The following is a 26,739-nucleotide window of genomic DNA, read 5'->3' as shown; positions in this document are numbered from 1 at the left end:
TCTTCTCCCCAACTCCTCTCCCCCTTTCAACTTCACTTTATGTATTATCCATTGATCCATTAGAATAGAAGCTCCTAAAGAGCAGGGACTAGTCTTAATCATGGTACAAGTGTCTGGAGCATAGTAGGCCGGTGTTGAATATTTTAAACATACTGACTTATACTGAACTTGACATGCTATTTCTTGTCTCCCTGCATTTATACGGGCTGTTCCCTCTTTCTTTTTCCTTTCTATCATTCTCTCTTTCTTTTCCTTTTTCTCTTTTCATGGCTTCTCTCTCTTCCCCCTCTCCTTTCTCTCTTCTCTTCTTGTATCTTTTCTTCTTCTTCTCCCCCCTCCTCCTCCTCCTTTTTCTCCTCCTCCTCTTCCTCTCTCTCTCCCCCTCTCCCTCTCTTTCTTTCTCTATCCTGCTTTTCATGTCCTTTTTTCTCCCTCAATTTCCCTAGAATATATGGTCAAGCTATTTGGTGCAATGAAAAAAGAACTGGGTTTGGAACCAGAGGACCTGGCCAGACCACTTTTTGCTAACTTTATAGTGTCCCCATATTCCATTTCCATTTCTTTTCCCCTTTGCTCAGGTTGATTCCCAGGCCTGGAATGAACAACTCCTTCACCTCTACCTTTGGGAACCGTGGTTCTGAAGAAGCTCATTTTTAAGGCTGAATCTTCCCATTATGGTCATTCAGCCCATTGTGTCGTCTCTTTGTGACCCCATTTGAGGTTTTATTGGCAAAGATACAGTAGTGGTTTGGCATTTCCCTCTCATTTTACTGATGAGGAAACTAAGGCAAACAGGATTAAGGCAAACAGAGTCACAAAGCTTATAAGTATCTGAGGCCAGATTTGGACTCAGAAAGACTCTAGAGTCCAGGCCGGACACTCAGATCTTCCTACCTGGCGCCTTTACGGATTCTCATCCCTTTCCCGTACTTTTCTCTTTCCTCAAACACCATTCCCTGCATTAAATAACTTTTGTGTTCTTTGTTTCTCCTTTGTAATTTACTTATCTCTGTATGCAACGTTTTCTCTACTAAAATGTAAGCTCCTTTAGGGTAGAAAATGTTTTACTTTGGGTCCCTGGGAATTAGCATAAAGTCTTGCATATTGAGGAGTTTATAGGATTGCTAAAGTTTTTCAACTTCTCTGACCTTGGTTTCTCCCCTGTAAAATGAGGAGGTTGGAGTTAAAATCTAAGGTCCCTCTCAAAAATCTATTTAGGATTTTTTGGATCTCCTTTGTCCCATTACACTCCATTTTTGTTATTTGTAAACATATTCTATCTGCCTTAGTAGAATACAGTGAAGGATGTTTGAGGACTGTGACATTAAAAAAAAACCCAACAACCTCCCCCCCCCAACTTCCTATGACTAGCCTCAAGAACAGTTAAGAAGTCAATAAATATTTGTTGAATGAATAATTTAACCATAGTTTTTAATATGCCATCTTCCTTCACAATAGCATCATGAGTAAGAGAAAACTAGTGTTAATATTATTTCATAAAAAGGAAAATTAAGGCTTAGAGATTAAAATGCTTTTCTAAGGACAGTGTGAAATTGGTAGCACAGTCAGTCAGCACTAACACACATGTACAATAAGATAATCTTTCATCAACCAAGAGTCCCGGTTGCTTTGTCATTAGTTTGCATTTTTCACTAGTTAATTTGCTCACAAACTCAGAAATTGCCCAGTGATTAGATTTTTAAAAAGGAAGCCCTTGATTATCTCTCAGTCTTTTCCCCAAAGATGTTATCTCTTCTTTTAGTGTTTATTTTTCAGTTTATTTATTCTTTCTTCTTATTTGTTTTTGGAAAGGGAATAGATATAGATATAGATATACACACACATACACACACATATATAAAGATAGATATGGATAAGGGCTCTTTAAAAAAATACATTTTAAAAAAGTTCTCTCTGCAAAAGAGCTGGGCTCTTGGTGCTTCTGAAAATTTTCTTCCAACACAAGCAGTACCCAGATTGGAATTTTGATTTTTAAGTATTTCAGTTCTTGCTTGGAAAATTAAATTCACAAAACAATTGATTATCGGTTATAAATGGCAAAAACACCATCTGGTTCCCCAAAACGGCTAAATCCAAGTAGCAAAGGGAAAAAAAAAGAATTGGAACTTCTAGTTGGCGTGGAGTTCTAGTCCATGAAGCAGAAAATGACGAGCTTTACTATGAAAAAGCAGGAGTAGTCATAACTTGTATTTAGCGGCTGTGGGAATTTGATCCGTTCTTCACATGTTCCATATGTTAAAGCAATTGGCGAGAACCTCAGTGTGAAGGAGTTGGGGGTGGGAGAGGAGTATGGCTAGTGAAAGAGAAGCAAAATCTTAATCCTGAGTTCTTTCTTCTGTGCTCCTCTTCATACAGATGCAGCGCCCAAAGGCCTTAGTTTCCCTACTAGAGGGAAATGACTGATGTTATCCTTGCTTCCCACTGACACAGGTAGAGGAAGTTGTATGTTGTTCAGAAGCCATCTGCATTCTTCTGCTGAGGTAAGTCACCCAGCATTAACATTTCCCGCAGTAATATCCACTGTTATTCTTTGCCAACTGGGAATTTGAGTAGGTGTCCATTTCATGTGCCAAGAGAATGAAGCGAGATGAAAACACCCCACGTATTCCACCGTCCCCATATTGTGTTCTGAGTGTGGGAGGATTGGGTCCAGGCTATAGTTTTCCGTAGATCTTGTTTCATAAAATTCGCTATACCTTAGACGGATTCTGTGATCTTGTTATAAAAAGATTCTGAGGTCCTGGCTTAAAAGAACCCCATGCTCTAATTTAAGTATCATTTTCACATTTGTTTTTTAGCTCTGTAATAGTGTGTAGAACTCTCGGTGTGTAAACTCCCTCCTTTCAAGCAGTTTGTCTATAATTATAGTCTTAAGAGAGTTGGGGGGAAGGAGAGGGGGAGTCTGGGAGGTTAAGTGATTTCTCAGTGGTCCCTCCAAGATTGGCTCTCTTTCTATCTCCACCATTTACACATTATCCCTTAATGCTAGATCACAAAAAATTGCCCACAACCCCTCTGTGGATTATAGGACGTACATCTAGTGCGAAGAGAGACCCCAGAGGTCATCTATCTAGTCCATTTTTTTTTCTGAAGGGAAGGCCATCTTACCCACACTCCCCAGAACATCCAGCAGGTGACAAAACTAGCTAGAGCAGAAAAGGTGGGAGAGAGAAGGGTCAGAGGAAACTGGCCAGCAAGAATCATGTGTCATCATGGGGGAAAACTGCCCGGTCTCTGAAGACCTGTTGTAAACACTGCTCATTTTTTACAGATGAAAAAATTAAGGCCTAAGGAGTTGAATTTGTAAACGTCAAAGGCAGGATTTGAACACAGAATGATGAAAGCAGTATTTGAACCTCAAGGTCATCCATCTAATCAATGTTAAAAGCAGGATTCGAGTCCCGTTCCTCTGACTCCGTGGTCATAGTTCTTTCCACCGGACCAAGCCGCCTTCTCGGACCTGACACAGTCCCGGCTTAATCAGCCGGCGCCCGGCCTCGCCTGGCCTATAGGAATAAGTGATGAGGCTCTGCCAAAGCCAACCCAGCCTCATCTGAAGCCGTGTTTACAACAGGTCTTCAGAGACCGGGCAGTTTTCCCCATGATGACACATGATTCTTGCTGGCCAGTTTCCTCTGACCCTTCTCTCTCCCATCTTTCCTGCTCCGGCTAGTTCTGTCACCTGCTGGATGTTCCGGGGAGTCTGGGTAGATGGCCTTCCCTTCAGAAAGCAGGAGCAGAAATCCTGAAGCCCAGCGTCGGGGGCTCTGAAGACAGCACAATCTTCCCGTGGCAGTTGTTGCATAAGGGAGGAAAGAAGACTTTCTGAGGCTAACGGCCAGGGTGGCTAACAGGATCTCAGCTCCCTTTTTAATTTTAATTTTTTTTTTTTGTATCATGGTTTCTTCCTTCCAAGACGAGGATAAGGGGTTAGGCGACTCATTTCTGGGTAGCCGTCCTAGAGCCCCGCTCCGTCTTAGCAATTTACATTCCATAATCTCCCGGTCATTTAGCCACAGATAATTTGTCATGGTTTGTTTTAGCTGTTGTGATATTGATATTTATTATGCAAATTGTATTTCCTACATCTTATTGTTCTGCATTCTATGAATACTTAAATTATTATAAACCTTTATACTTAATACAGCTCGTCCTTCAATTTGATGCTTGAGTAACGGAGGGTCAGAGCACATACTATCTTCGGGAGGAAAAGAAAATAAGTAATTAAAAAGCAGACAAACAAGATCGCTGCTGTCTGGCTGAAGAGGGGGCAAAAAAAGACCAGAAAAACTGTCGGGGCAGCTTGGCGGAGCTCCTCCTGCGGAGGGGTGGGAATGAAGCCCCAGGCCCTGGATGGAGCGTTTGTGAAGGGGCGACTTGGGGCTGCGGCTGGCAGGAGAGCAGCATCCCTCCTCGCCACCACACACAGACAGATATCCCAATAGATTTTATTTTATTTCACCCCACAGTTCGGTTCGGAGGAAAAGGGCCGAGCACGCCCGGTCTCGGCGCTAGCTTCTCTGGAGACTGACCGCCCTTAGGAGGGACCCGGGAGGGCCGGGCGGAGGGGTGAAGTCTCCAGCTTTCCTCTTCCTAACTGGTGCTAAATCAACAGCTGCAAGACAGAGGCTCCCTCTCCCCTTCCCACTCGGGCAGCTCCACGCACGTCTCCAGGATTGTTTTGTAAATCCGGGGACATGCATTTTTACTCTCCACCCCTGAGCAGTCGGTCCTCAGCTCCGGGAGCCTTTTCCTCTCGTGGAAGGCGAGTGACGGACATCTGCAGTGGCCCTTCCCCAGGCCAGGTGCTCCGGGAGGAGGGCTGGGACCATCTCCCAGGGCAGTGACCTAGCCTCCGGTTGGAGGTGCAGATTGATATAAACATCCTTATTAAAGGTGTGCAAGGAAGTTAGAACGGTCTCGCGGAGGGTAGGTCTCCACACGCTCCAAGCCGGAGAGGAGACTTTTACCTTGATCCCCGGGAAGCGAACCCGACCCTTATTAACATAAACATATTTGCATAAACCCCTCCCCCTAGGTGGCGCGGGCGCGCCGCCGATCGGCTTGCGTGGGGCGGGGGAGGGGGGCGGGGGCGGGGCGGGAGGGGTTGGTGAGGGAGGAGGGAGACCCCAGAGAGAAGAGAGCGGGAGGGGGCGCTGCGATTGGCCAGGACGGGCTCCGCCCCAACGCATCTCATTAACATCTAATTAGCGGGCCGGTCGGACGCTGGAGGAAGCGGCGGCCGCCAGTCTGAGGCAGGTGCCCGACATGGCGAGTGCGGTGCTGCCGAGCGGATCCCTGTGTGCGGCGGCAGCGGCGGCGGCGGCGGCGCCTCCCGGGCTCCGGCTCCGGCTTCGACTGCTGCTGTTGCTTCTCTCGGCCGCGGCGCTGATCCCCACAGGTAGGTGCCAGCGCTGGGGGTCCGATTCCCCGAATTTCCACACCCCCCCAGCAGTCGTTTCCAAGAGGGGGAGGCCGTTTCCATGACAACTACCCTCCCCAATTCATAAATCTGAAGGGGAAGGAGCGTGCACGGGAACCTCGCCTGGGCGCGATCGCAGCGGGGTGAGGAGTGGCGGGTTTGCGGGGATCCGTGATTCCCCATCCTCCTCCCAGCCCTGTCGGAAGCCAGGGACCCCTCTGGGATGGCAGCAGCTCCGGCTGCCCGGTTTGGGTAGCCGGGAAGAATTGGGGGGCTCTTGGCTTCCCGGGGTCGGAGGATATGGGGGAGGGGAAGAGCGTAGGAGCCCTAGTATCTTTCCGATCCCCCTTTCCCTTCAACTCCCGACTGCTCGTCTGACTTGCACATCACCGGGGGCTGCGGCTTTGCTCCTTTGGAGCCCCCTCCCCAATATCCAACTCATTTGTCTCGCCAAGACCCCCTCAGGTTTCTCGTGACTTCACGTCCCCCCAAGTCACCACTCCTTCTCGGTGTCTGTCACCCCCAGACTTGTCTGTCGCCCTCTCTTCTGCTCCCCGATCTGGGTTCCCCCTCACCCCCCGCGCCCGCTTCCCCAAACTGCACGCAGTCTCCTCTGGTGCTTCCCTCCGAGCCGCCTCCACCCTCGGGATTGCACCCCTCCTCTCTCCTCCCCTTGGCTGCGGATCTCCCTGGCTGGGCTCCAGGCTGGAAAGTTCCCCCCAGCCCCTCTGCGCGGGGGGCGGCCGCTCTCGCCGCCTCTGCGGGAAGGAGGAGCTGCGAGCGGGCGCTCGGAGCCCGCCACTTGCACGGAGGACGGAGTCCCCTTCCAGGAGAGCAGGGGAAGGGGCTGGCGGAAAGAGGTTTTCCTCTCTTTTTGGCCAGCCCTAGGTGGTGGTGCTGGCGATGATGGTGGCGTTGGATGCACCTCTCATTGCTCCCCCCCCTTTCCCGCAGCCTTTGTGTCAAGTGCGGAGCGGGTAGTATTTCCCGAACCCCCCCGGGCGGGGTATGGTTCTGGATTTGCTCGGGGACCGGGCACGCCGCCCCCCGCCCTGTTTAAAACGCCGAGCCCTGGCTGGAGAAGCACGATGTGGGGCTGCCCCGGCGCTGGGCGCGTTGGCGCGTTTGGGAATGAAGAGGGCAGTGTTTGCTTTCGCTAACAAAAGGGAGCCGAGGCGCTTCCCCAGCGGTGAGGCCGGCAGTGCTGCACCCCTCCTTTCCACTCCCGCCACCCGCCACATCTTCCTATTTTCCCCACGCCTTCCTACCCGCTGAGGATTCAGTGGGGAGCTCGGAGGAGGGCGCGGGGGAGGGGGGATGCAGCAAGCCTCTGCGCCTGCAAAAGCCTCCTTGCAGACAGAGCAGGAGCAGCAGGACTTGGGCAGCAACAAGTGGTGGAGGATCCGGGAGCACACTCCCCACCTCCCGAGCCCCTCGGTGTGTGTCCCCTCTCCTAGGGCCGGGGTGCCGATTTCGGGGTGCCTTAGGCACCGTGGCCCCCGCCGTGCTTTCGTGGTCCCTTTTGTTTACACAATAGAGGACATCCAGTTATGTAAACACCGCACCTAGTAGTGAATGGAGGGTCTCTTGGTGGGGGCACCTTGAGATCTGTAGTGGCTGCCTTGGCCGCTTCCCTAGGAAACTGGCTTTGGAAAGTCCTCGGTCTGCGAGAGCCCAGCTACTGGCTCTGTGGGGGAGTGAGAATCTGACATCGGATTCCATTTCTCCACCGAGGATTTTTCTTCCTTTCCTGTCTGGCTCCTGTTGTTGTTTTTATGTGCTTTTCTTGTGTGAATTCTTAATTTATGAGTTACAAGGTAATTGGGTTTGGGCTCAGCCGATGCCGGTGTAGTTACAACTTCATTTCGGGTGATGTCTGAGACTGGATGGGTTCAATAAAATGTTCCTGAAAGAGATCCCTCATGCTGCTGCATTGTAAAAAGCGCCAGTGTCAGTTAAACGTGAGTGTGTGTGTAAAGGCTCTGTAACTGGCGCATAATAGAAGCAACAATAGACTTGTATTGGCTGCAAAAAAGAGGGAAAAGCGCTGCTGGGGATATTTCCTTTCCACGAAAAATGGGAGATCTGTAATCACTGCAAAGTACTATTAGATTATGCATACCCTGTCAAGCCTGCTCATTGAAGGAGTGGTGTTAGTAGTAACAGTACTATATTTGTAACTATCTCTCTGTAAGAAGTTGCCTTCCCTGAGTGGGATATATGCTGACTTGTAAAGGAGAGATCGGGAACTCAACCGTGCATGTCAAAGCTACATGAAAATTCTGTTACCAGTTACCATGGAAGCAGCTTCTTGCTCTTGTGTACATCCCTGTTTGTATGCTGGTTATCAGATTGTGTTCAAATTAGAAAGTAATTGGGTTTGATTTGCAGTAGGGAGTAATGTATTTTTGGATGACTCCTCCTTGAGATTATTTTTATATGTAATACTGACCTGGCGGTGGCATTTACGGGGCTCTTTGCTGTAGCTACAGGTCTTAGACTCCAGAGGAGAATTTTTGAGGGAAGGGGGTAGGAGGGTGGGGCTCTTCTCCCTCAACGCTTACAAAAGCTTTGAGCCTGCTCAGAGGCCTCCCGTTCGGAATCAAAGAAAACCTGTTGGTGCTGCCTCCTAACTTCCACTGGTCTAGTTCCATTTTTATTTATCCTGGAAAAGCTAAAGAAGGCCACAGAAGGCCTGTGCAGTAGATCTTGATTCTTTTCCTCCACAAAGCCAGATCCATCTGTCTTTGAAAGAGAAATTTTCCCTGTCCATCTTATTGGGTGTTGGTTTGGATGAAATGGATGTTAATAGCATGCAATTAAAATGGGGTTGCTTAGGTTTACTTAAACTCACCGGCAGAGTAGATAGCTTGTTTCCTCTATTTTGTTTGCATGTCTGATAACATCATTTTAAAATCTGAGTGAAGGAAGCGTAGTTGATTCTTCTTCCTTTGGTGGGTGTTAGAAAGTGGGTCTCAATGGTAGGTGGCAGTCCTCTGGGTGGCAGCTCAAAGCTGGATCCCTTCTGTAATGGCTTGTCTGCGCTAATGTTCCCAGGAAAGGAGACTTTGCAAAGTGCCACCCTTGGTATTGTTATGTTTCCTTCTATCTAGTTGAATCCCTGCAGGAGGGACTTGCTCTCGTCTGTGATGGCTTTGATAAAATATCCCTCATTAATGCCACTTTATATTTACAGTGTGTCACTGGAGACACACAAGGCTTCATTTAGTGACTTGTGTGTCGAGACAAGCTTGCATTATTTGCCTGGGACATTTTGGAAGAACAAGAGACCCATTGAGCAATCTTTTGAAATGAACAAATACGAAAAAGGGGGGAATAAAAGAGCAGGCAGTTCTGTGGAACAAAGAGCTTTATTCATATGTATGTTGTACATGCTCTATCCAGTTTTCCCCAATGGCCCTCTTGGTAAAGGGGAGTGGGATGGGGAAGAAGCAAACTGGTGTGACACTTTCACTTCCTCTCTTCCTGACTTCTCATCCTTTTGGAGTTGGTCCGAGAGAAGATGAATCCAGGACACACTGACTGCTCATCTTCCTGAGCTCCCCTTACAGCAGAGAAAGGTGACTGATTCCTCTGCTTAAAAGATAATTCTTCAGGATCCACCTCCTACGTCCGCATTTCACATGGAGAAAGTGCTACCTGTTGAGATGGTGATTGTAGCAGGAAGAGATGACACTTTTGTGTGACATCTGATAGCGAATGTCAGGCTAAGTTGTTTTGCAATTGCAATATTAACTCTTTTATTTTATTTTATTGCACTGTTAGACTTGCCACTTGAAAACTAGGTTCTCGTGTCTATTGCCTTTCTTATATATAGCATTACTCTTGGAGTTTATTGTGACTTTTGCCCATACCTGGTAAATTTTAGCTTTATACACGGTGAATTTTTAATGCTTCTTGGCCTGGAGTTTTGGCTCACTAAACAATATTCAAGCTTTAAAACTTTTTTTATAACATTGTTATCTTAGAGTCTTTTTTTTCACCCTTCTGTGTATGATTTCTTTTAAGTGCTGTATCTGCCACTTGGAACCCTTACTGGCACAAAATGTAACTTTAAAATAAGGTTCATTTTAATGAGGACTCCGTTAAATTGAGTCAAGGGTAATCGACATTATGATATTGAAAAAAAAAACTTCCCAGTATTAGATAAAAAAACTAAAAGGAAATCAGAACACAAAATCTCATCTTTGTATATATGCAGTTAAGAAGAATATTACTGACCGCTGCACTGGGCATTTATTAACTGAGAAACACCAGCATAGAAGGGAGAAATCACACAGCGACATCTGTTGCAGAATTGAAAATTTGCTGCTTTGAGTTGGGAGCTAATTAGTCCCATAAAAGCTTCTAATGGTACGTGTCAGAAGCATATATATTGTATGTATACCCACAGACAAATGTACACGGTCATTTCTTTGTAAATAAAATCCTTCAGGGATAAGGAGGTCTTTTTTAATTTCACCTTTGAGGAGCCTGTGATCTTTATAGGCTTATAGAAATTTAATGATCATAGAGACCATTTATTTCCATCTTCCTACTTGATAATCGGTGAAGAAACTTTGACTTGGAGGTTGTGACTTACTTAAGTACACAATGTATTAGTGACAACTAGGACTAGAGCCCAAGGTACCTGTTTCCTATCTAGTCAAGGATTTTTCTCATTAACTTCTTCTCATCTTCCATAGAACAGAGATGCCCAGCCACGGCATCGTTCAAGGTGAAACGTTCGCATTTCAGAAAATTTTGAGAATTTGGAGGCTTCAGGAATAATTATCTCCAGAAATCTTTGGAATTACGAGAATTTACCTGCGGAAAAAAGGACTTGTCTTTATCAGGATTTTATTTAGTGTTAACAAGTGACCCTAAAACCTTTAGACTTAATTGGCCGTATACTGGAATTGAATAGTATAGTAAAAGCTGTCTAAGAAATCCTTTTTAGGAGTTGGCGATTGTATCCGTGGTCTCAGTGTTATGTTCGGGAAGAAATAGGTTTATTTTAGCTACATCCATATTTGTCCTTTCTTTTCAGCATAATACTCATGATACTACTTCTACAAAAGATAAGAAGCTGTGATCAGAATTAGGACATTCTCTTATTGGGATCGAAAGCAGTTCTAGGTTTTCCCCAAAACAATTTGGGGGCAAGTATAGATGATCATAAGAATGGCTATTATTAGTATCACTAATAATAATTTTGGTGTTAGTATCTGTAATTACTGATTCTAGTAATAATACTGTTAGCATTGCTAATTACTAGCATTAATATTGTTAATAGTAAGGTTATTAGTATCCCTAATGATAATTACCATGTACATACACACACACACACACAGATATATACATACACATGTATACATACAACACTTTAAAGTTTTACAGAGTGCTTTATAGACATTTCCGTGACCACATTCACTGGCAAATCCAATGCTGAGCTTATTTGGTTTAGATGCAAAAGAGAGGAAAGTGAGAAAGGAATTGTTGAAGAATGAAGTCATTGGGTAGTAAATTGGCTGGTAGAAAAACTAATCAGAGCCCAGTGGATCAGATTGCTGCCGGGATTGGGTTTATTTTGGAGTCTTGCTTACACTCTTGATTGGGATAGGTTAGGGCTTTGGTTTTAGTAAATGTTGTTTGGTGATTTGATGCTTCATTGTAATGCTTAAGCCTGGTTTTATAAGAATGAGGAAATGGAAGTTCCACATAGGATCGAGCAGCTACAGCTAGAAGTGACCAAGAGATCTTGGCCACGTTATTCAATTCCCAGATTTCATAGAAGACTAGAACAAGGCTTAGGGGAAGTCGAGTCATTTGCCTGAGGTCACAGGAGGAGGAAATGTCCAAAGCAGATTTTTAATCCAGTTCTTTACTCCAGAGTCAGAGTTCTTTTCTATGTTGTCTCCCCACTCTTCAGTTTTAAGTTGCTTTGTTTTACCTTGATCAGTTTGGCAATTTCCATTTATATGAACAAGTTCCTTTATCTGGAAAAATAATATTAAAGGAAGAAAAATTTAATAATGATGATGACTACATATTTACAGAGTGCTTTGTTGTTTAGAGAATATTTTCCACAAAGTCTCATTGATTTCAGCCTTGTGAAGTATATATCGTTGCCAATGTCATTATTGTTATTTTACAGATGTGGAAACAGAGGCTCAGAGAAGGTTAAGTGACTAATCTCAGGTCACTCAGCTGGCAAGCAGCAGGAAGTTTCAGAAGAATGGTTCTAACGACCAGTTTAAGAGTCTAACAGCTCTTTTAAATTCAGAGATCTTTTTGTATGCTGTTCTTGGCATGGTTTATCTTAGTTTAGTGGTTTTGCAAGACATTTTAATGGTATGTTAGATATTTTAAAATTTCAGTGGCGTATACTTGTATACTTTTATGCTTGTAGATGTTAGAAACAGTGAAGACAAAAGAAAGATACGTTTATTCTCCCTTTTGATATTTTGGACTGGCCATTATTTACATTTCGTATTTTATAATCCATGTAATTACAAAATACTTGGTACTTGAGTCCCGTATGAAAAATGGATGTATTTTGTGGTTGTTCTTTTATTTTTCAGGGCAGAAGAGGAGAAAAGAAAAGGAACTTAATTACATTTAACAGTACATTTCTGCATTTATTTTTAAAAAGTATAACTTTTAAATTTAGTCCAAAGTGTTGGAATGCTTTAGCGGTAATCCTCTGAGCTTTTTTTTGCCCTCCTTTTAAAAGCTGTTGGCTCCATTTTCAGAGAGGTTCATGGGATGAGAGTTTTTAGAAAAACAAGCTTTTTCTTGAGCATTGTATTTAATGTGGACCATAAATCTGAAGCATTTGATTTTCTGGTTTTCAGCCAAACAAATAATTACACATATGATGGTTTTAGTGGGGTACGAATTGAGCTGGCCAGGTAAAAGCCTCCTGCATCTTTCCTGGGGAACTGGACCCGGTACAAGAAAGCACAAAGGAATGCCTACATTGAGTATTTGGGGAGTGCCACCAAAATCAAATAAAAAGCTTTTGTTTGGAAACCATCAATGAAGGAAGGAACCCACTGGAATGTTTGTAATTACAAGTGGTACCTCCTTGTTTAAATTTCAAAAGCCACAGTTTCTTTTTTCAGAGGTTTAAATTGCATGCTCCAGCCAGCAGCTGCTGTTGTGGTTAATGGGCAGTTTCTCTTTGAAGATCTTCCAGTACTGGCTCTCAAAAGCTTTGGTACAGTTGACTCCCAACTCGGGTTAGAAGAGGTGTGGATATTTATGTTGTATACAGCCAAGTGATGCATGGCCCACGCTGTCCAAAAAGAGAAACTTTGGGTGAGGAATCAGGTAACTGAAAAAACAAGCAAATAAACAAAAAACTCTCATAACCAAAGGGTGCTTGAAGTAAAGGCATGCGACGATCACCTCCCAGTAACATAAGTGAAGTCCTTGCAATTGAACAATTTTTTTTTCATCTGTTTTGTTGGAATGTAATTAACTTGGATTTAGTTATTTCAGGAACATAAAGAAGGCTTAAAATGAAATGATCTGAGAGAAACTGCTTGGTACACAGATAACAATGAGAGCAACAACGATAATAAAATTGATATTTACAAAGAACCTTAAGGTTTTAAAAAACCCTTGACATACATTAAACCATTTCAGCCTCCCAATAAACATTGTGAAGTTACTATAGAAGACTATGTGAAATCACCCATTTTATAGATGAAGGAACTGAGGCTCAGAGAGATTACATATTAGTCAGACATGGGATTTGAACCAAACTCCAGCATGAGGTACTATGCCAGGTTGGCTGACTGTTGAAAGGCCCTAGGACAAGCAGCATTTTTTTTTAAGGCTAAGTAGACCACAGTCCATGGGAAGGTTAGAGTGCCCCATTCTATTTTTAGCAATGCAGCATCACTGCATGGAGTTGTGGTTAAGTCCATGAAGTTCTGTGAGTTGTCTGCCAGTCATAAAGTTGTAGAATCTTAAGAGTTTAAAAATGACATTAGAGGTTACTTAGTCCAACCCCTTTTAGAACAATAGCTTCCCTTTATATTACTCCTGACTAGTAGTCATCCAAACCTCTGTGCTTGAACATTTTCAGAGATTAAAAAAAATGACTATTTTAAGGCAGTCCCATTTCATTTTAGTGTAGTTTTCCTAACTATATATTCTTTATATACAGATATATATATTTATATGCTGTTCTTATGTTATGTAATAAAATACCTATTCATATACACTGAGCCAAAATTTGCCTTTCTGAAAATTAGAACAATTACTCTTAAGTCTATCCTCTGTAGCCAAGTAAGGACAAATCTAATCTTTCTTTTATATGACCCACCAAATACTTTACTACAGTTTGTCTTGTTCTGAGTTTTCTATCCTCCCAGTTCCCTCAACTTTTTTATGTATGCTCTGGCTTACCTTTCCTTCTGACCCTGGTCAGCCTCCCTCAAGAGCTAGGCTCAGAAGTTTACATCATATCCATTCCCAAAATGGACATAAGCAGAATACTTACTGTCACATGGCACTAGTTAATGATAACTTGGAGGCTTTGTGCAATACATCCTCCTAACATCCTTGGGAGGTGGTAAATGCTTATTTTATGAGGAAAATTGAGTGGTGGGAAAGAAACTTTTCATTTATGAATTTTGAACTGAGACCTATTAAAAACTCGAACTTTCACTCCTTATTATCTATAGTTTGTAATTTTTGTTAGAAACCAAATTTAACATGTCCAAAATCCAGCCCACCATTTCCCGGCTAACTACTTACTCCCAGTTTCTCTGTTACTTTGAATGACTGACTATCTTTTTCAAAATCCAGGGTCCTGAGTTTGGAAACTTTGTGAACTACTGTCTGCTTATTAATGATGCTTCCTGTTTGTAATCTAGGAGCAAATTGGACTGATCATTTCCTAACCATACCCCTTTCTTCTTCATTTTTTGTGGCCATTGTGATAGATAGTCCAAAATCTCGATTGCTTCACCATACATAATATTGTGGTACTTTACAATCCAGCTTCCCTCCTGTCAATCTCTGTTTTTTGAGCACCGAACCTTACACATATCAGCAATAATCATCTTTAAATGTTGTTTTGACCATGTCACTCTGCAGCTTAGAAATGTATGCTGGTCCATAATTGTGGCTTATATCAATTTCAGAGGCCTCGGAATTTGCTTCAAGGTTCTTTTCCATTGCTCTATCATGTCTTAAACACTTACCTCTCTTTCCTTCCATTTTCAGCCCAATCCAGCCCTGATCCTGACCCAGATCTACTGTGATTGGAAGTAGTTACTTTTAAATGACGCCAGTGAAACTGAGGAAGAAAGAGCAACTGCTTGCTGCTTTCCATTGGGCAAAATAGTCCATCTGGTCTTTCCTTTGTCATCTCTCCTGCTTTACAGATGGAGAATAACTGGGAACTCTCCTTGCCTACTTTGAGGAACAACACCTTAACTGAAACCTATCATTAAAATAGATTTCATCCTCATTAACATACATTAAAAAACATAACATATGTTTTCCATAATCCACTCTAATACTAGCATTTTTCATTCTGTTTTGTAGATTTATACATAAATGGTTTTTTGTTTTGTTTTTTAACGCTAGACATTTCTTTGCCATAATGTCTTGATATTTCAATTATATTTTTAATGAAGATTTTAAACTTTAAAATATTGAGAATTTATTGTGCATGAGTAGTAGACACTGCCACATTAAAATAGTGTAATTGGCTTAAAAATTAAAAGTTGGAAAAGAAAAACCTGCAGAGAAAACCATTAAGGTCACTGGAACTAGGGGGGGCGAACAGAAGTAAAAAAATCTCAGGTATTTTGTTGGGAACTATTGTTCTAGGTATAAATTAGCAAAATGCATCTTGTGAAGAGAAGGGGGCAGAATCCAAGGAGACTATCACTAAATTGAGTGTTAACTCTTCTCATATTTGTTGCCTTAAATGACTAAGAAACACATTTTTGGGGAACTTTGCCTTGATGGTAAGACAAGTCTCTGAAGTACTGAAAACAATATTTGTCATCATTCCCCATTTTTTTTAACTCAATATTTATCTGTTAATTTGTTTCAGTCATGAATAAAGATACAGAAGTGATTGATTTGCCATTTCCTTCTCCAATTCATTTTATTAAGAAACTGAGGCAAAGAGGATTAAGTGACTTGTCCAGGCTCACACAGCTAATAAGGGTCTGAGGCTAAATGTGAACTTGGGTCTTCTTGAGATCAAATCTGGCTTTCTATACACCAGCTCTAATACTTAAAAGCAAAGTACATTAAACGAATTTTGATTTCATCTATGTATTTCTTCTATGCCTTAATTAATGGTTTTATCAGTTACTGTTTATATATCTTTTAGCTAGTCAGTCGTCTTCAGATGGTTTCTTTTTCTTGTGATTGGGTTGTTCTTCAGCTTGTCTATTGGCAGGAGGTTATGGCCTAATAATTAAAAAAAAAGGAACTTATGGTGGAATCATGGAGCAGGTACAGAGAGTTAGGAAATGTCTATGTTGGTGAAGTCTCAGAATGGGGATTTAGGTAATTGTAGTAGAATAGTGTTTCTTTGTCCCTCAGTTACATCTGGCTCTGAACACTAAGCCAGGGATAGTTACAGATCATCAACCTGACGCATCCTTCTGAAGAGAAAAGAACATGGCTTTATTTTTCTTGAAGAAACACTTACCTAAACACTAGGAACTTTTGAAACAGAAACTCCCCCAATTAATTGTTTGCCTCAGTGGTTTTATTTTTTGAAAGGTTCAAGTAGAGATTAAATTAAATGACCTTGAACTATATCTTTCTCTTCCTGTTTTGTGCAAGTGCTGTGATTGCAAAGTGATCTGTTTTTAAAAAAAACATTTTTGTGAGTAATCACATTGATGTTGGCTAGTCCCTATTTTTCCTAAAGCAAAACAATCACTGAAACAGACTAGGGAGGAAGAAGATCCAGTTTGGCTTATTGAACAGTTAAAATTAAAAAGTTGATTTAGAAGTTCTACTGGACCTGGAGTCAGGTGAAATCCTAGATCAGATACTTTTTTAGCTGCATCCTAGGTAAGTCACTTAATCTCAGTCTGCCTCAATTTCTTCATCTATGAAGTGGGGATAATAATAGCATCCACCTCCCAGAGTGGTTGTGTGGATGAAATGAGATGTTTGTTAAGCTCTTTGGAAACCTTAAAGCAATACATAATATTACCACCACTACCACCATCACAATTTGAAGTAGTGTAAAATCTGATGTATATTTTAAAAGATGTTGGTTTGGGTTGTATGAAATTTATTTTTATTAGAGCAGAGTCTTAATAAAGTATGTTACCAGTTAGGAAGCTGCAATTAGTAGCAATTACCATTCATGTAATTTCATATATCTGGAAACTAGAAAGATCTGGGTTGGAAAGGTTCATGAAGGATGTACTTATCTGAGACATAACATTGGAAAGAAAAACAGCAGTCAGACCACTGGGCGAAATCATACCTCTGGATAAATTTTCTTTGGGAATAAGTATAATCACCTTGGTGAAGCTGTTGCTGCTGATTAGATACTGTCCTGCTAGATGATTTTTGGGAAGGATGATTTATTGAAATTATAATGTGTTTTACCTAACTTACAAATCTCTTGCTGCAAAAACTTGCCTTTAAATATATTTATCGGTAGGAATTGAGTGGAAGTACTTAAGTCAATCCTATTGATGGAAATTAGGTGGGGTTCACTACCTAATTGGCAGCAAGGTGATGAATTTTTTGCCTCAAATAGCATTCACTAGCCATAGAGAGATAATGTTATGTTTGTTCAAGGAGTTCCAACATTGTAAAAAATCATGGATGCCTGAAGTATATAATAAATAAAATATATTGGTATTGGTACTGCTTGTTCTTTTCCATTTTTTGTCAGGGATGTTGAGTTCTTAGTTGGGTTCTATCATTTGACTGTGCCTGTATACGGTGTTTTTATCTGGTTTTATTTTAGATGCCTTTCTCTTTCATATTCGAATCAGCTTCCAACTTAGGTGATAATTCCAAACTGCTGTCGCTCACCAGATGTGATAAGGAAATTTATATATGCTAGGTTGACTTAGGAAATCCAAAAAAATCCTTTAGATAAGATTTGGGTCTTTCTTTTCATATAGACTGTTAATATGATTGTGGATTAGCTTCATGAAGGTTGATTTTGATCATACTCACTACCTTCTGACCAATAATAACTTTTCCAATTGGAGGTAATCTTCATAAGAGCCAAAAGTTGTCTTTTGCCTAAATTACAGTTGATCCTGTTACAGTGGAAGAGTTAACACAACCTTTGAACTGGTAAGCTTTTAGATTTATCAGCCACCTTGTTCCTAACATACAGAGCTTTATAGCAGTTAATGCAATTGACCTACTTTCATTTGGTACTGACAGAAAGTGTTAGGGCATGTAGCTTTTACTTGGGTTTGGAGAATGTGGGCTTAGCCATTGTCTTGTTCAACATTTATAGAAATGAAGATCCTTGGCTTATAATGGTGTTTCTTGCTTATATCATGCTGTGCTACTAAGCCTGGACCATTAGGAGGGTTGGGCATGTTTAGTCACATTTAATTATTGTGGAACTGTTAAAGGTAAAAGATTAAGTCCATCTTTCATTAAAGGGCACATGTCTAATAGGCTGTGGATAAGAGGGAACCAGTTTCTATCCCTGAACATGATAGGGATTGAAGACATTGTGCAAGTGGTATCAGCATGTTAGCAGTGAGCTAACAAACTGAGAAACTTATCGACTCTACCATCAGCCTCTCTCTACCTTAGCTTACACCAGAGGCTTGTCTCAAAACTGATATATATTCTCAGAAGAGACATGGTGAAAATAGGGAAATTTAAACCCCAGGGTAACAGTTTTTCCTGCGCTGTAATAAAGATATATGTCGAGTCCGTGGCTACAGGATCAAAAAATAGATCATAGTAATCGGATCAAGTGTGAGAAACTGCTTGTTGCAGTCTCTCTGTTTTTTAAATGAGATGGTTAGCCAGCCTATTTTGTGGAGATGCTTAACACTGTTTGTAGTGGTAATATCTGATGTTTCTACCAGATAATATGTTGTTCAAATTAGGCTAAGTGAGCAAAATGATCAGATTTTTAATTGAAAAAAGGTTTGGGTCTTTTGTGTGTGTGTGTGTGGTTTTTTTTGTTTTTTTTTTTTTTTTTTTTTTTTTTTGGTCTTTAAGTGTATGGTGTGCGTGAGTGTGTGTGTGTGTGTGTGTGTGTTCATTATAAAGATGAGAAAAGATAAAAGTGTGTGCTTTCCAGCATTTATTTTTAATTTAGGAGAAGTTTGGAGTTTGTTCTTTCCTGTGAAAATAGAGGTGGAACCTTTTCTAACTGGAGTTTATTGCTGTAATATTTTTTTAAATGCATTTGTGACATTGATATATTTGTGACCTTGAAGAGACATTTTTTAAAAGCTATTTTTCTCACTACCACATGTGATAACTTTGGGGAAGCCGTCAATTTTGATCCCTAATCAGTAATTCCAACTCCCTGACAGTGTTGGACAGGGGAGGAGGACCTATCATAACTTGTTTTTTATGGCTTATTCCTAAAGAGCTCTCTTCAGTGCACATCCATCTATTTAACCTTCTGTTTTCCCTGCCTAAGGCATGTAGGCGACTTGGTCCATGCCTTGGTTCTTTAAATGCTTTGAATTATGGAGAATTAGAGTACTTTATTGATGTTTTCCTTGCAGCTATATAGCTATATATTGTCTTAGGTTATATAGTTGTTTTGCTTAGGCATTTTGTGTGGATTAGCTCAATTAGTTTAGGTTTTGAGAATAATGATAAATCTTTTCTTGCTTACCAAAATATGTCATATTCTGTTTCTTGGTGGACATTTTTCTAGGGATTACCTCCTTAGAGAAATACTGCATGTGAGAAGCACATAACCAACCCTCTTTCACCGTCATTACATCTAGTAAATATATCAGTTGCAGTGTGAGCCAACTGACAAGCAAATAGATTTGATGCTTATATGCTAGAAAAATTATATATCTGAAATAAAATTTTTGTCAGCATGTTAGTGTGTAGTATATGATTCACTATTGTCCAAGGAGAGGAAAAGATTAGTCCATCAATTCCATCTACTGTAGAATTAGATGGCAAAAGCTAGAAACACCCTGTTGGAAAATAGTTCTATCTAGGCCTGTTCTCTGCCATATTTATTTTCTTACTTAATGTTTGCATGAAAAAAAAAAGTTACTCAAATAACCACCTCTTCTGCAATGCTTTTACTCCTGAAATGTCCTCATACTTTATAATAGGTTTCTGCTGAAGAAGTATAAATCAGGTCATCGTAAGGACTATGACTTCAGGCAAAGAATGTTCACCTTCTCTAACCAAGAATGATCTCTATTTCCACATTAATATCCCAGTGATTATATCTCTTTATCCTTATTTCATAAGGTGAGTAGATAGAAAGTGGGTTTTAATAGAATGTATTTCAAGGTTGTAGGTTTTTTTTTTTTTTAATGATGTCAGGATCTCTTAAGATGTTAACCTGTCCTCTTCCTCTGTACTTGAAGGGGGGGGGGGGGGAGGAAGAGAGACAGATATGAAAAATGAATTTATAATCCAGTTATAATGGAAAAGCTGATAGTTTTATTCATTAAGTATTTATAGAGTTATCTCTGTGTGTGTATATATATCTTTACACACACACACACACACACACACACACACATATATATATACACACACACACACACACACATATATATATATATATATATATATATAAAACATTCAATTAGATATGGTGGATACAAATAAAGTAGAAAACAAGTATAGTCACATTTTAGAAAATACCAATTTGATAAGTTAGAGTGCATCCAAACATTAGTAACTAGAATTGTGTAAGAGAATTCAAGACCATGCCATTTGAGGATCAGTTGAAGGAGGTAGGAGGGAGATAAAAGAAATTCTTGTTAATTGAAAAAATTAATTAAAAAAAGACTACTTACTTATTAAGGGATTCCTATCTAGGTAGTGGTTAGACTAGTTATCCTCTAGGGTCTCTTTCAACTTAGATTGTATTATGTTAGGAGCTTTTAGCTTAAGGAAACGAGAAAACAGTAAAAATGTTAAGCAACAACTGTGCATGATGATATAACTGCTCAGAAAATGTAATGGGAGAGGATGGTTAGGGTAGATTGTGTTTAGTAGAGAAGACTTCTTTTATAGAAAGTGAGTCATGATGGAAGGGTAATAGATAACATGTTAGGGCCAGTAGGAATTTCAGAGATCATCTCATTTTACAGACGAGAAAGTTGAGTTGCCTGAAAAAGTTATGTTCTCAAGGTCACAGAAGTATTTCCTGGCAGGCCAGACTGTACCGCTTCTTATCCTAGTATGGTTTATCTGTCTCCTACAGTAAATAGCATCTTCCTCTTGAAGTTAATGGATGATATGTGTGTGTATGTACATACATACACATATACCCACATACATATACATACTTACATATGTGTCTTTTGAGAAGTTAGTTGGATATATCAGACACAGGAGCAACAATACAAGCAGGTTTGCAAGAATGAGCACGGTATATATGAAGGTAAGAATGTGCTGCCTCATGCCAATTTATATATATTTAGGGGGAATGCTATAAAAGAATGAAATGTGAAAGAAACATTTCATTTTAATTGGTTTTGACTTCTGATTAATATGAACAGGGGACTTAAACTGGGGAATGATGAGAGATGAATGGATACATAAATGGGAGAGTAAATGATTGAGAGCCTTAAGTGGTAGGGTCAGGAGTTTAGATGTAATGTGAAATCACTTTTAGCCAATTCACTGTATCTGTTCTTGAGCTTGTGATATTGAATCCAAAGAAATAATCAAGTGGACCTCATAGTTAGATCTAATGAAGGAAAAAAAAATGGTTGTTTACCTTAAGCCTGAAGATGGGTTTGAGTTGTTTGGAAAAAAGTATGCTGCTTTTAAAAAAAAATCCCAGTACAAGTATAGGGAACAGTCATGATGGCAGGAAGAATCTAGGTCAGCTTCACGGCAACTCCCATTCTTTTGGTAGATTAATTTTTGCCACCCTGGTTTTCAGCGTGCTGTGCAAAGTCCGGAAAAACTGTGCATGGTTCCTTAGTGAATATTAGTCAGCAGGGGGTAGGGAATTAAATTGATGTGTGGGAGCATTTTGATTTACAGTTGAGTAGTGAGAGTGTAACTCAGTCCTAATATGGCAACATGCTGTGTTCTAGTCTGCTTTTCCTTAACTCTTCAGTATAAAAGCTGCAAACCTATATGAAATTATGCATATTAGTTGTGGTTTATGACTGGTCTTTTCTTGTAGGTAAGATCATTGACTCATAGGATTTAGACTTTTGATGAAGGAACTGTTGATCTTAGCAGGGATGGCCCATTGGATGAGCTTCACTTTCTTGACTAAGGAAAAATTAAGAGGAACTTGTGAGAGTGGCCATTGGTTAAGCGTACTCACTTTTTTGAAATAGGCTCGTTATGGAGATCAAATGAGATATTTAATATAGAAAATGATGTATGAATATTATCTATTATTTTTATCTCGTAGATTTTTGTTGCTGTTAAGGTTGATGGAACTGTTTATTTTCTCTTATTTTTCTGTTAATTTACATATTTAAAAATTTTAAAATAAATTTAATGCAGTTTTAATTGTAATGCAAAATTGTAAAAAATGCAAGGTTTCACAAATACTTCAATTTCCCCTTTTGTTTGTGGTTTGAAAAATTATCTTTTTCGGCCTAAGTGGGAGGAGAGCTCATCCAGTATTCAAATGAATAGCTTCTTCTTTGTCCTCAGGGAGCTAAATCTTGAAGGTTATGGTTACATGACTGTATTGCTTCCTGCCAATTCACATTGTTATCTTTTTTTTTTTTTTTGATGATGCTAAAAGTGAGTGAAATGTGAAAGAAACATTACTCATTTTAAATAGTTTTGACTGCCAGGTTAATGTGACTCTTAAGCAGAGCTTCATGAGCTCTGTCCATAGTAACTGCTTTTAACTTTGATTTAAAGTTCTTAAACATTCTGAATTGCTTCACCTAATCTTTTTATACTGAACGTACAAATTTCAGGCTCTTTTTATTTTAAATCCATAACTGACAGCTGCTCAACAGCATAGTGTTTTTTTTTTTAAATTCTCATAGTTTTAAGGGTTTTTGAGACAAGTTGGGAAAGGCTAGACATACTGATGTCAGCTATATTGAGGGTACTGTGGGTTTGATGTGAAGTTGGCTAAACAGGAGGAAGCAAAAAATATGAAGGAACTATTACATAGTCATTATTTTGCTTCATAGAAATGGTTGTGAAACCTAATAACCTAATTAAATAGCTTATAGAAGAACCGATAAAGTATCTTTCAGACTTCCCCATAATGATTTTGAATACTCCATTAAAAAAAAAATTCTCATTTGTTGTCTCCTTTGTTTTCTTTCATTTTATTAAATTTTAAAGAATTTTAGTATAAAGAAAGATACTCCTGGTTCACTCTAACATTGTCCTGTCTATGATAGTCCATTATGTATGTTGTGTTATAAGTTATGCAGGGCAGGTATTTGCATGACTTGCAGTAGCCCCAAATCCCTAAAATGGAGCTTAAGAAGATATTATATTATATAACTCTCAGTCCTGGTCTGGGCCTGGTTCTGGCCCCTGGAAATTTATATTTGGTAGTGGAACTAAATGAGACATTTGTAGGTCATTCAGCAGTTAACAACAAGGAGATTTATTTAGGCATAGCAGAAGGATATTCAACAAAGATACACATTGAGGACTGTTGTGTTGATTCAGTTAAGCCATATGTTCCTTTGCCTGAGTTGCCCATCATTTTCTGCTAGCCAAGCATTAGAAAGAAGGCCTGGAGCTCCTTGTGGCTGTTTTGTACCCAAGTGACCAGGAAACATCTTCAACAGCCTGAGCCTTTAGTGGGCTGAAGCATTCAAGCCTCATGGATGGTTTAAATATAATGTAAGGAAAAACAAGATGAACTTACATGAAGGCAGGGGTTAAGCTGTTGCTTTTTTTTTTTTTTTGTCAAAAAGGGAAAAAAAATGAGAAAGAAAACAAGATGCAAGCAAACCACAAAAACAAGAGTGAAAATATTATGTTGTGATCCACACTCAGTCCCCACAGTCTGGGTGCAGATGGCTCTCTTCATCACAAGATCATTGAAACTGGCCTGGATCACCTCGTTGTTGAAGAGAGCCATCAGAATTGATTAAGCTGTTGCTCTTTAACACTCTACCTTCTCTGAGGTATGATGATGTTATGTGAACTGTTTTCCATGAATTGTTCCCTCCATTCTTGTGTCTTGTAAACGTTGGATTTAGTATTTTGGGCCTGAGGATGAACTTCCATATTATTTACCTTTTATGGAAAAGAAGAAGGTTTGCGCGCTGGCAAATAAGAATATTGAATTATTCACAGTGGTGTTTTATAGATTTTGGAGAACAGAAGTTCAGCAGAACTGAGGTAAGTATTGGTCTGATTTTGAAAAAGGAAAAGTGAAATCTGAAAACTATAGGTAAGTGAGCATGCTTCACTTCCTGACAAGATTCTAGAATATGTGATTGGCCTTGTGAATAAGTACCTCGGCATTGCTTTATAAATAAATTACAGATGGATAGTGAATTGAATTGATAGAGAAGAATTCATGCTAGGAGTTCCTTATTTTAATTGTTGTAATGAATAAAAGCACAGGTCCTAACCACCTACCTTCTCCTAAATTTCTTATTAAAGGGATGAGTAGTGAAAGGATCATAAAGAACTCCCATGACTTCATTGAGAACAGGTCATGTCAGATCATCATCTGATTAATTTTTTTTGTCAAGGTGATGGAGGGTAGAGTACTGTTATGTGAATAGCAAGCTAGCTTCAGAGACGAAGATCTGAGTTCTACTTCTTTTGATGTAAAATGAGTCCATGATCACCTTGGGTAATATATTTATAACCTCTCCAGGCATATCTCTAAAACTAAGCTTTGCAGAGAAGGTGCCCACCTGTGTTGGTAGAGGGAGTTTCTTCACTTGGGAGTTTTCTGTGCTAATGAAATTACAGGTCCAGTCCTGGTCATGGAAATTCTATAGATAAAGGTTTAGATTCTAGTGAATGATATAGATAGTAGGGCCAGTTAAAAGTAGAGTATGCTGAGTTTAAGACTGGATTTTGGACCCAGAGAGGTTTCTTGTCCATTTTGAATGGTATCTTCAGTGGAATTCTCTAAGGATATGTGCTATTTCACAATTTTATCAATGATTTGGATGATGGTTTATTGAATTTGCAGATGATGCAAAGCTGGAAAGGATTACTGACACATTGTATGAAAGAGTCAAGCTATTTGATTCAGTTCAGGATTCTAGCTGCTAAAATATTGGACTGAATCAAAATAAGATGAAATATAATAGAGATAAGTGTAAAGTCTTTGGGTTCAGCAATTAACTTCCTAAATACAAAATGGCATAGCTAAAGAGCAAATTGAAAGAAAAAATGACTGGCATTTTTAGTGGACTTCAGTATGTTTTGTGTTTTGGCAGCCAAAAAAAAAAAAATGAATGCATTCTTAGGTGGTGTTTAATAGAAGGATAAATGTTCAAGACTAGGGAAATGATGGCTCTGTTGTACTCTGAGGAATAGATGACATTTGTCGGTCAGGGCACTATCATGATGGAATTACATCTATTTTGTGCCAGATACTGTGCTAAGTATTGGAGATATAAAGAAAGGCAGACACAGGCCCTGCTCATTTTAATGGGGGAGATAGCAGGCAAGTTACTACGTACAATATAAGCTATGCATTTAGTAGTGTGAAGGTAATCTCAGAAAGGAAGGCATGAGCATCTGAGGGAAGTGAGAAAAGTCTCCTGCAGAAGGTGGGAGTTGAACTGAGCCTGGAAAAAAAGCCAGGAAAATTTAAGAGGTGAGAAGGGGAGAGCATCCAGGCATGGGGGACAGCCAGTATCAAGACATGGAAATGGGATATGGAGGGCTTTCTGCAAGGAACAGCAGGTAGTTAGTCCAGTATGATTAAAAGTGCATAAAGGGGGGGGGGTAAAGTGTAAGAATATTGGAGAGGTCAAAAAGAGCTGGCTTGTGAGGAGCTATATATCATAGTCTAAATGAGAAGGGAAAAGAAGGGAGTAAGCATTTATAGAGTTCTTACTTTGTGCTTAAAACTTTTAAAAATACTCTCTCATTTGATTAACAACCCTGTGAGGTAGTGCTACTGTTATCCTCATGTTACAGTTTAGGAAACTGAGGAAAGCAGATTAAGTGACCTTTCCAGATTGATTAGAAATCAATGCATCCTGTGTCCAGGCTCAGTGCTCTCTGGCCACTCTGTCCATCAGCTGCCTTAGAGAGGTGATGTGAGTCTGAGCTTAGTGAGGATAGTGCTTGTGTGAGTGAGTGAAGAGAATTATAGTATTTGCAATTCTGGGCTCCACATTTTAATATTGATAAGCTGGATGGTGTCCAGAATAGTGAAGGACCTGGAGGAGAGTGGCATTCGAAGATAGGTGGAAGGGATGCTTTTCCTGGAGAGAAGAGAATACTTAGGTGGGTCATATCTTGATAGCTGTGTTCAAATACTTTCACCTGGAAAAGGGAGGGATTTCAGTTTGGCCTAAAAGGACAACCTAGGAGCAATGTAGCAAGATAATAATTTTAGTTTTGATATAAGGATTATGGGACCATAGATTTAGAGATGGAATGGATCTTATTGTCTAGTTCAGAGGTTTCAGAATTATAGCCTTCAAACTGTAGTCTTTATGTCTTCCCCTTTACACCCCCCCCTTATTTAAATATATTTGGGAAATATTTAACAAAATTTAAAAAATCCAAAAACAAATTAAAAAAATTTAAAAAAGTGAACCAGAACATAGATAATGATAATTTTGTTTTCCTAAGTCAATATTTAGCCCTCAGAGAATCTATTGAGTTGCACACCATTGATCCTAGTCCAATTCTTTTGACCATGGTTACAGAGGTGAGTTGCAGACCTTGGATTTTAAGATAAGACCTATGACCCCAAATCCAGTGTTCTTCCCACTGACTCAGACTAAAAATTAGAGTTGTCCAGTGATGAAATGGGCTACTTCCTGAGCTTTCCTTTAACTGGAAGTCTTCAGAGGCTGGATGAACACTTGTTATTTATTGTTTTTTATCATATATGTACACACACACATATATATGTTTATTATTATAGAGAAGGGTACTGTTGGTCAGTCAGGTATGGATTTGGACTACCTGTCCCTTCTAATTGCATG

At 40.1% G+C, this 26,739-nt stretch overlaps 1 protein-coding gene across 6 annotated transcripts in view; it reads left to right on the top strand.

Moving 5' to 3' along the window:
• Positions 1-5,289: 5,289 nt before the first annotated feature.
• Positions 5,290-26,739, top strand: part of CADM1 (cell adhesion molecule 1) — a 348,388-nt gene continuing 326,938 nt past the window's right edge. For all 6 annotated transcript variants that reach the window (XM_031961274.1, XM_031961273.1, XM_031961270.1 and 3 more), the window contains exon 1: positions 5,290-5,422. In XM_031961274.1, the coding sequence (XP_031817134.1) occupies positions 5,290-5,422 (133 nt within the window). The remainder of the gene's footprint in view (positions 5,423-26,739) is intronic.

The sequence above is a fragment of the Sarcophilus harrisii genome, chromosome 3, assembly GCF_902635505.1.
Source record: "Sarcophilus harrisii chromosome 3, mSarHar1.11, whole genome shotgun sequence".
Lineage (NCBI taxonomy): Eukaryota > Metazoa > Chordata > Mammalia > Dasyuromorphia > Dasyuridae > Sarcophilus > Sarcophilus harrisii.
The sequence above is the reverse complement of the archived record's forward strand: the minus strand, read 5'-3'. Positions and strand labels throughout refer to the sequence as shown.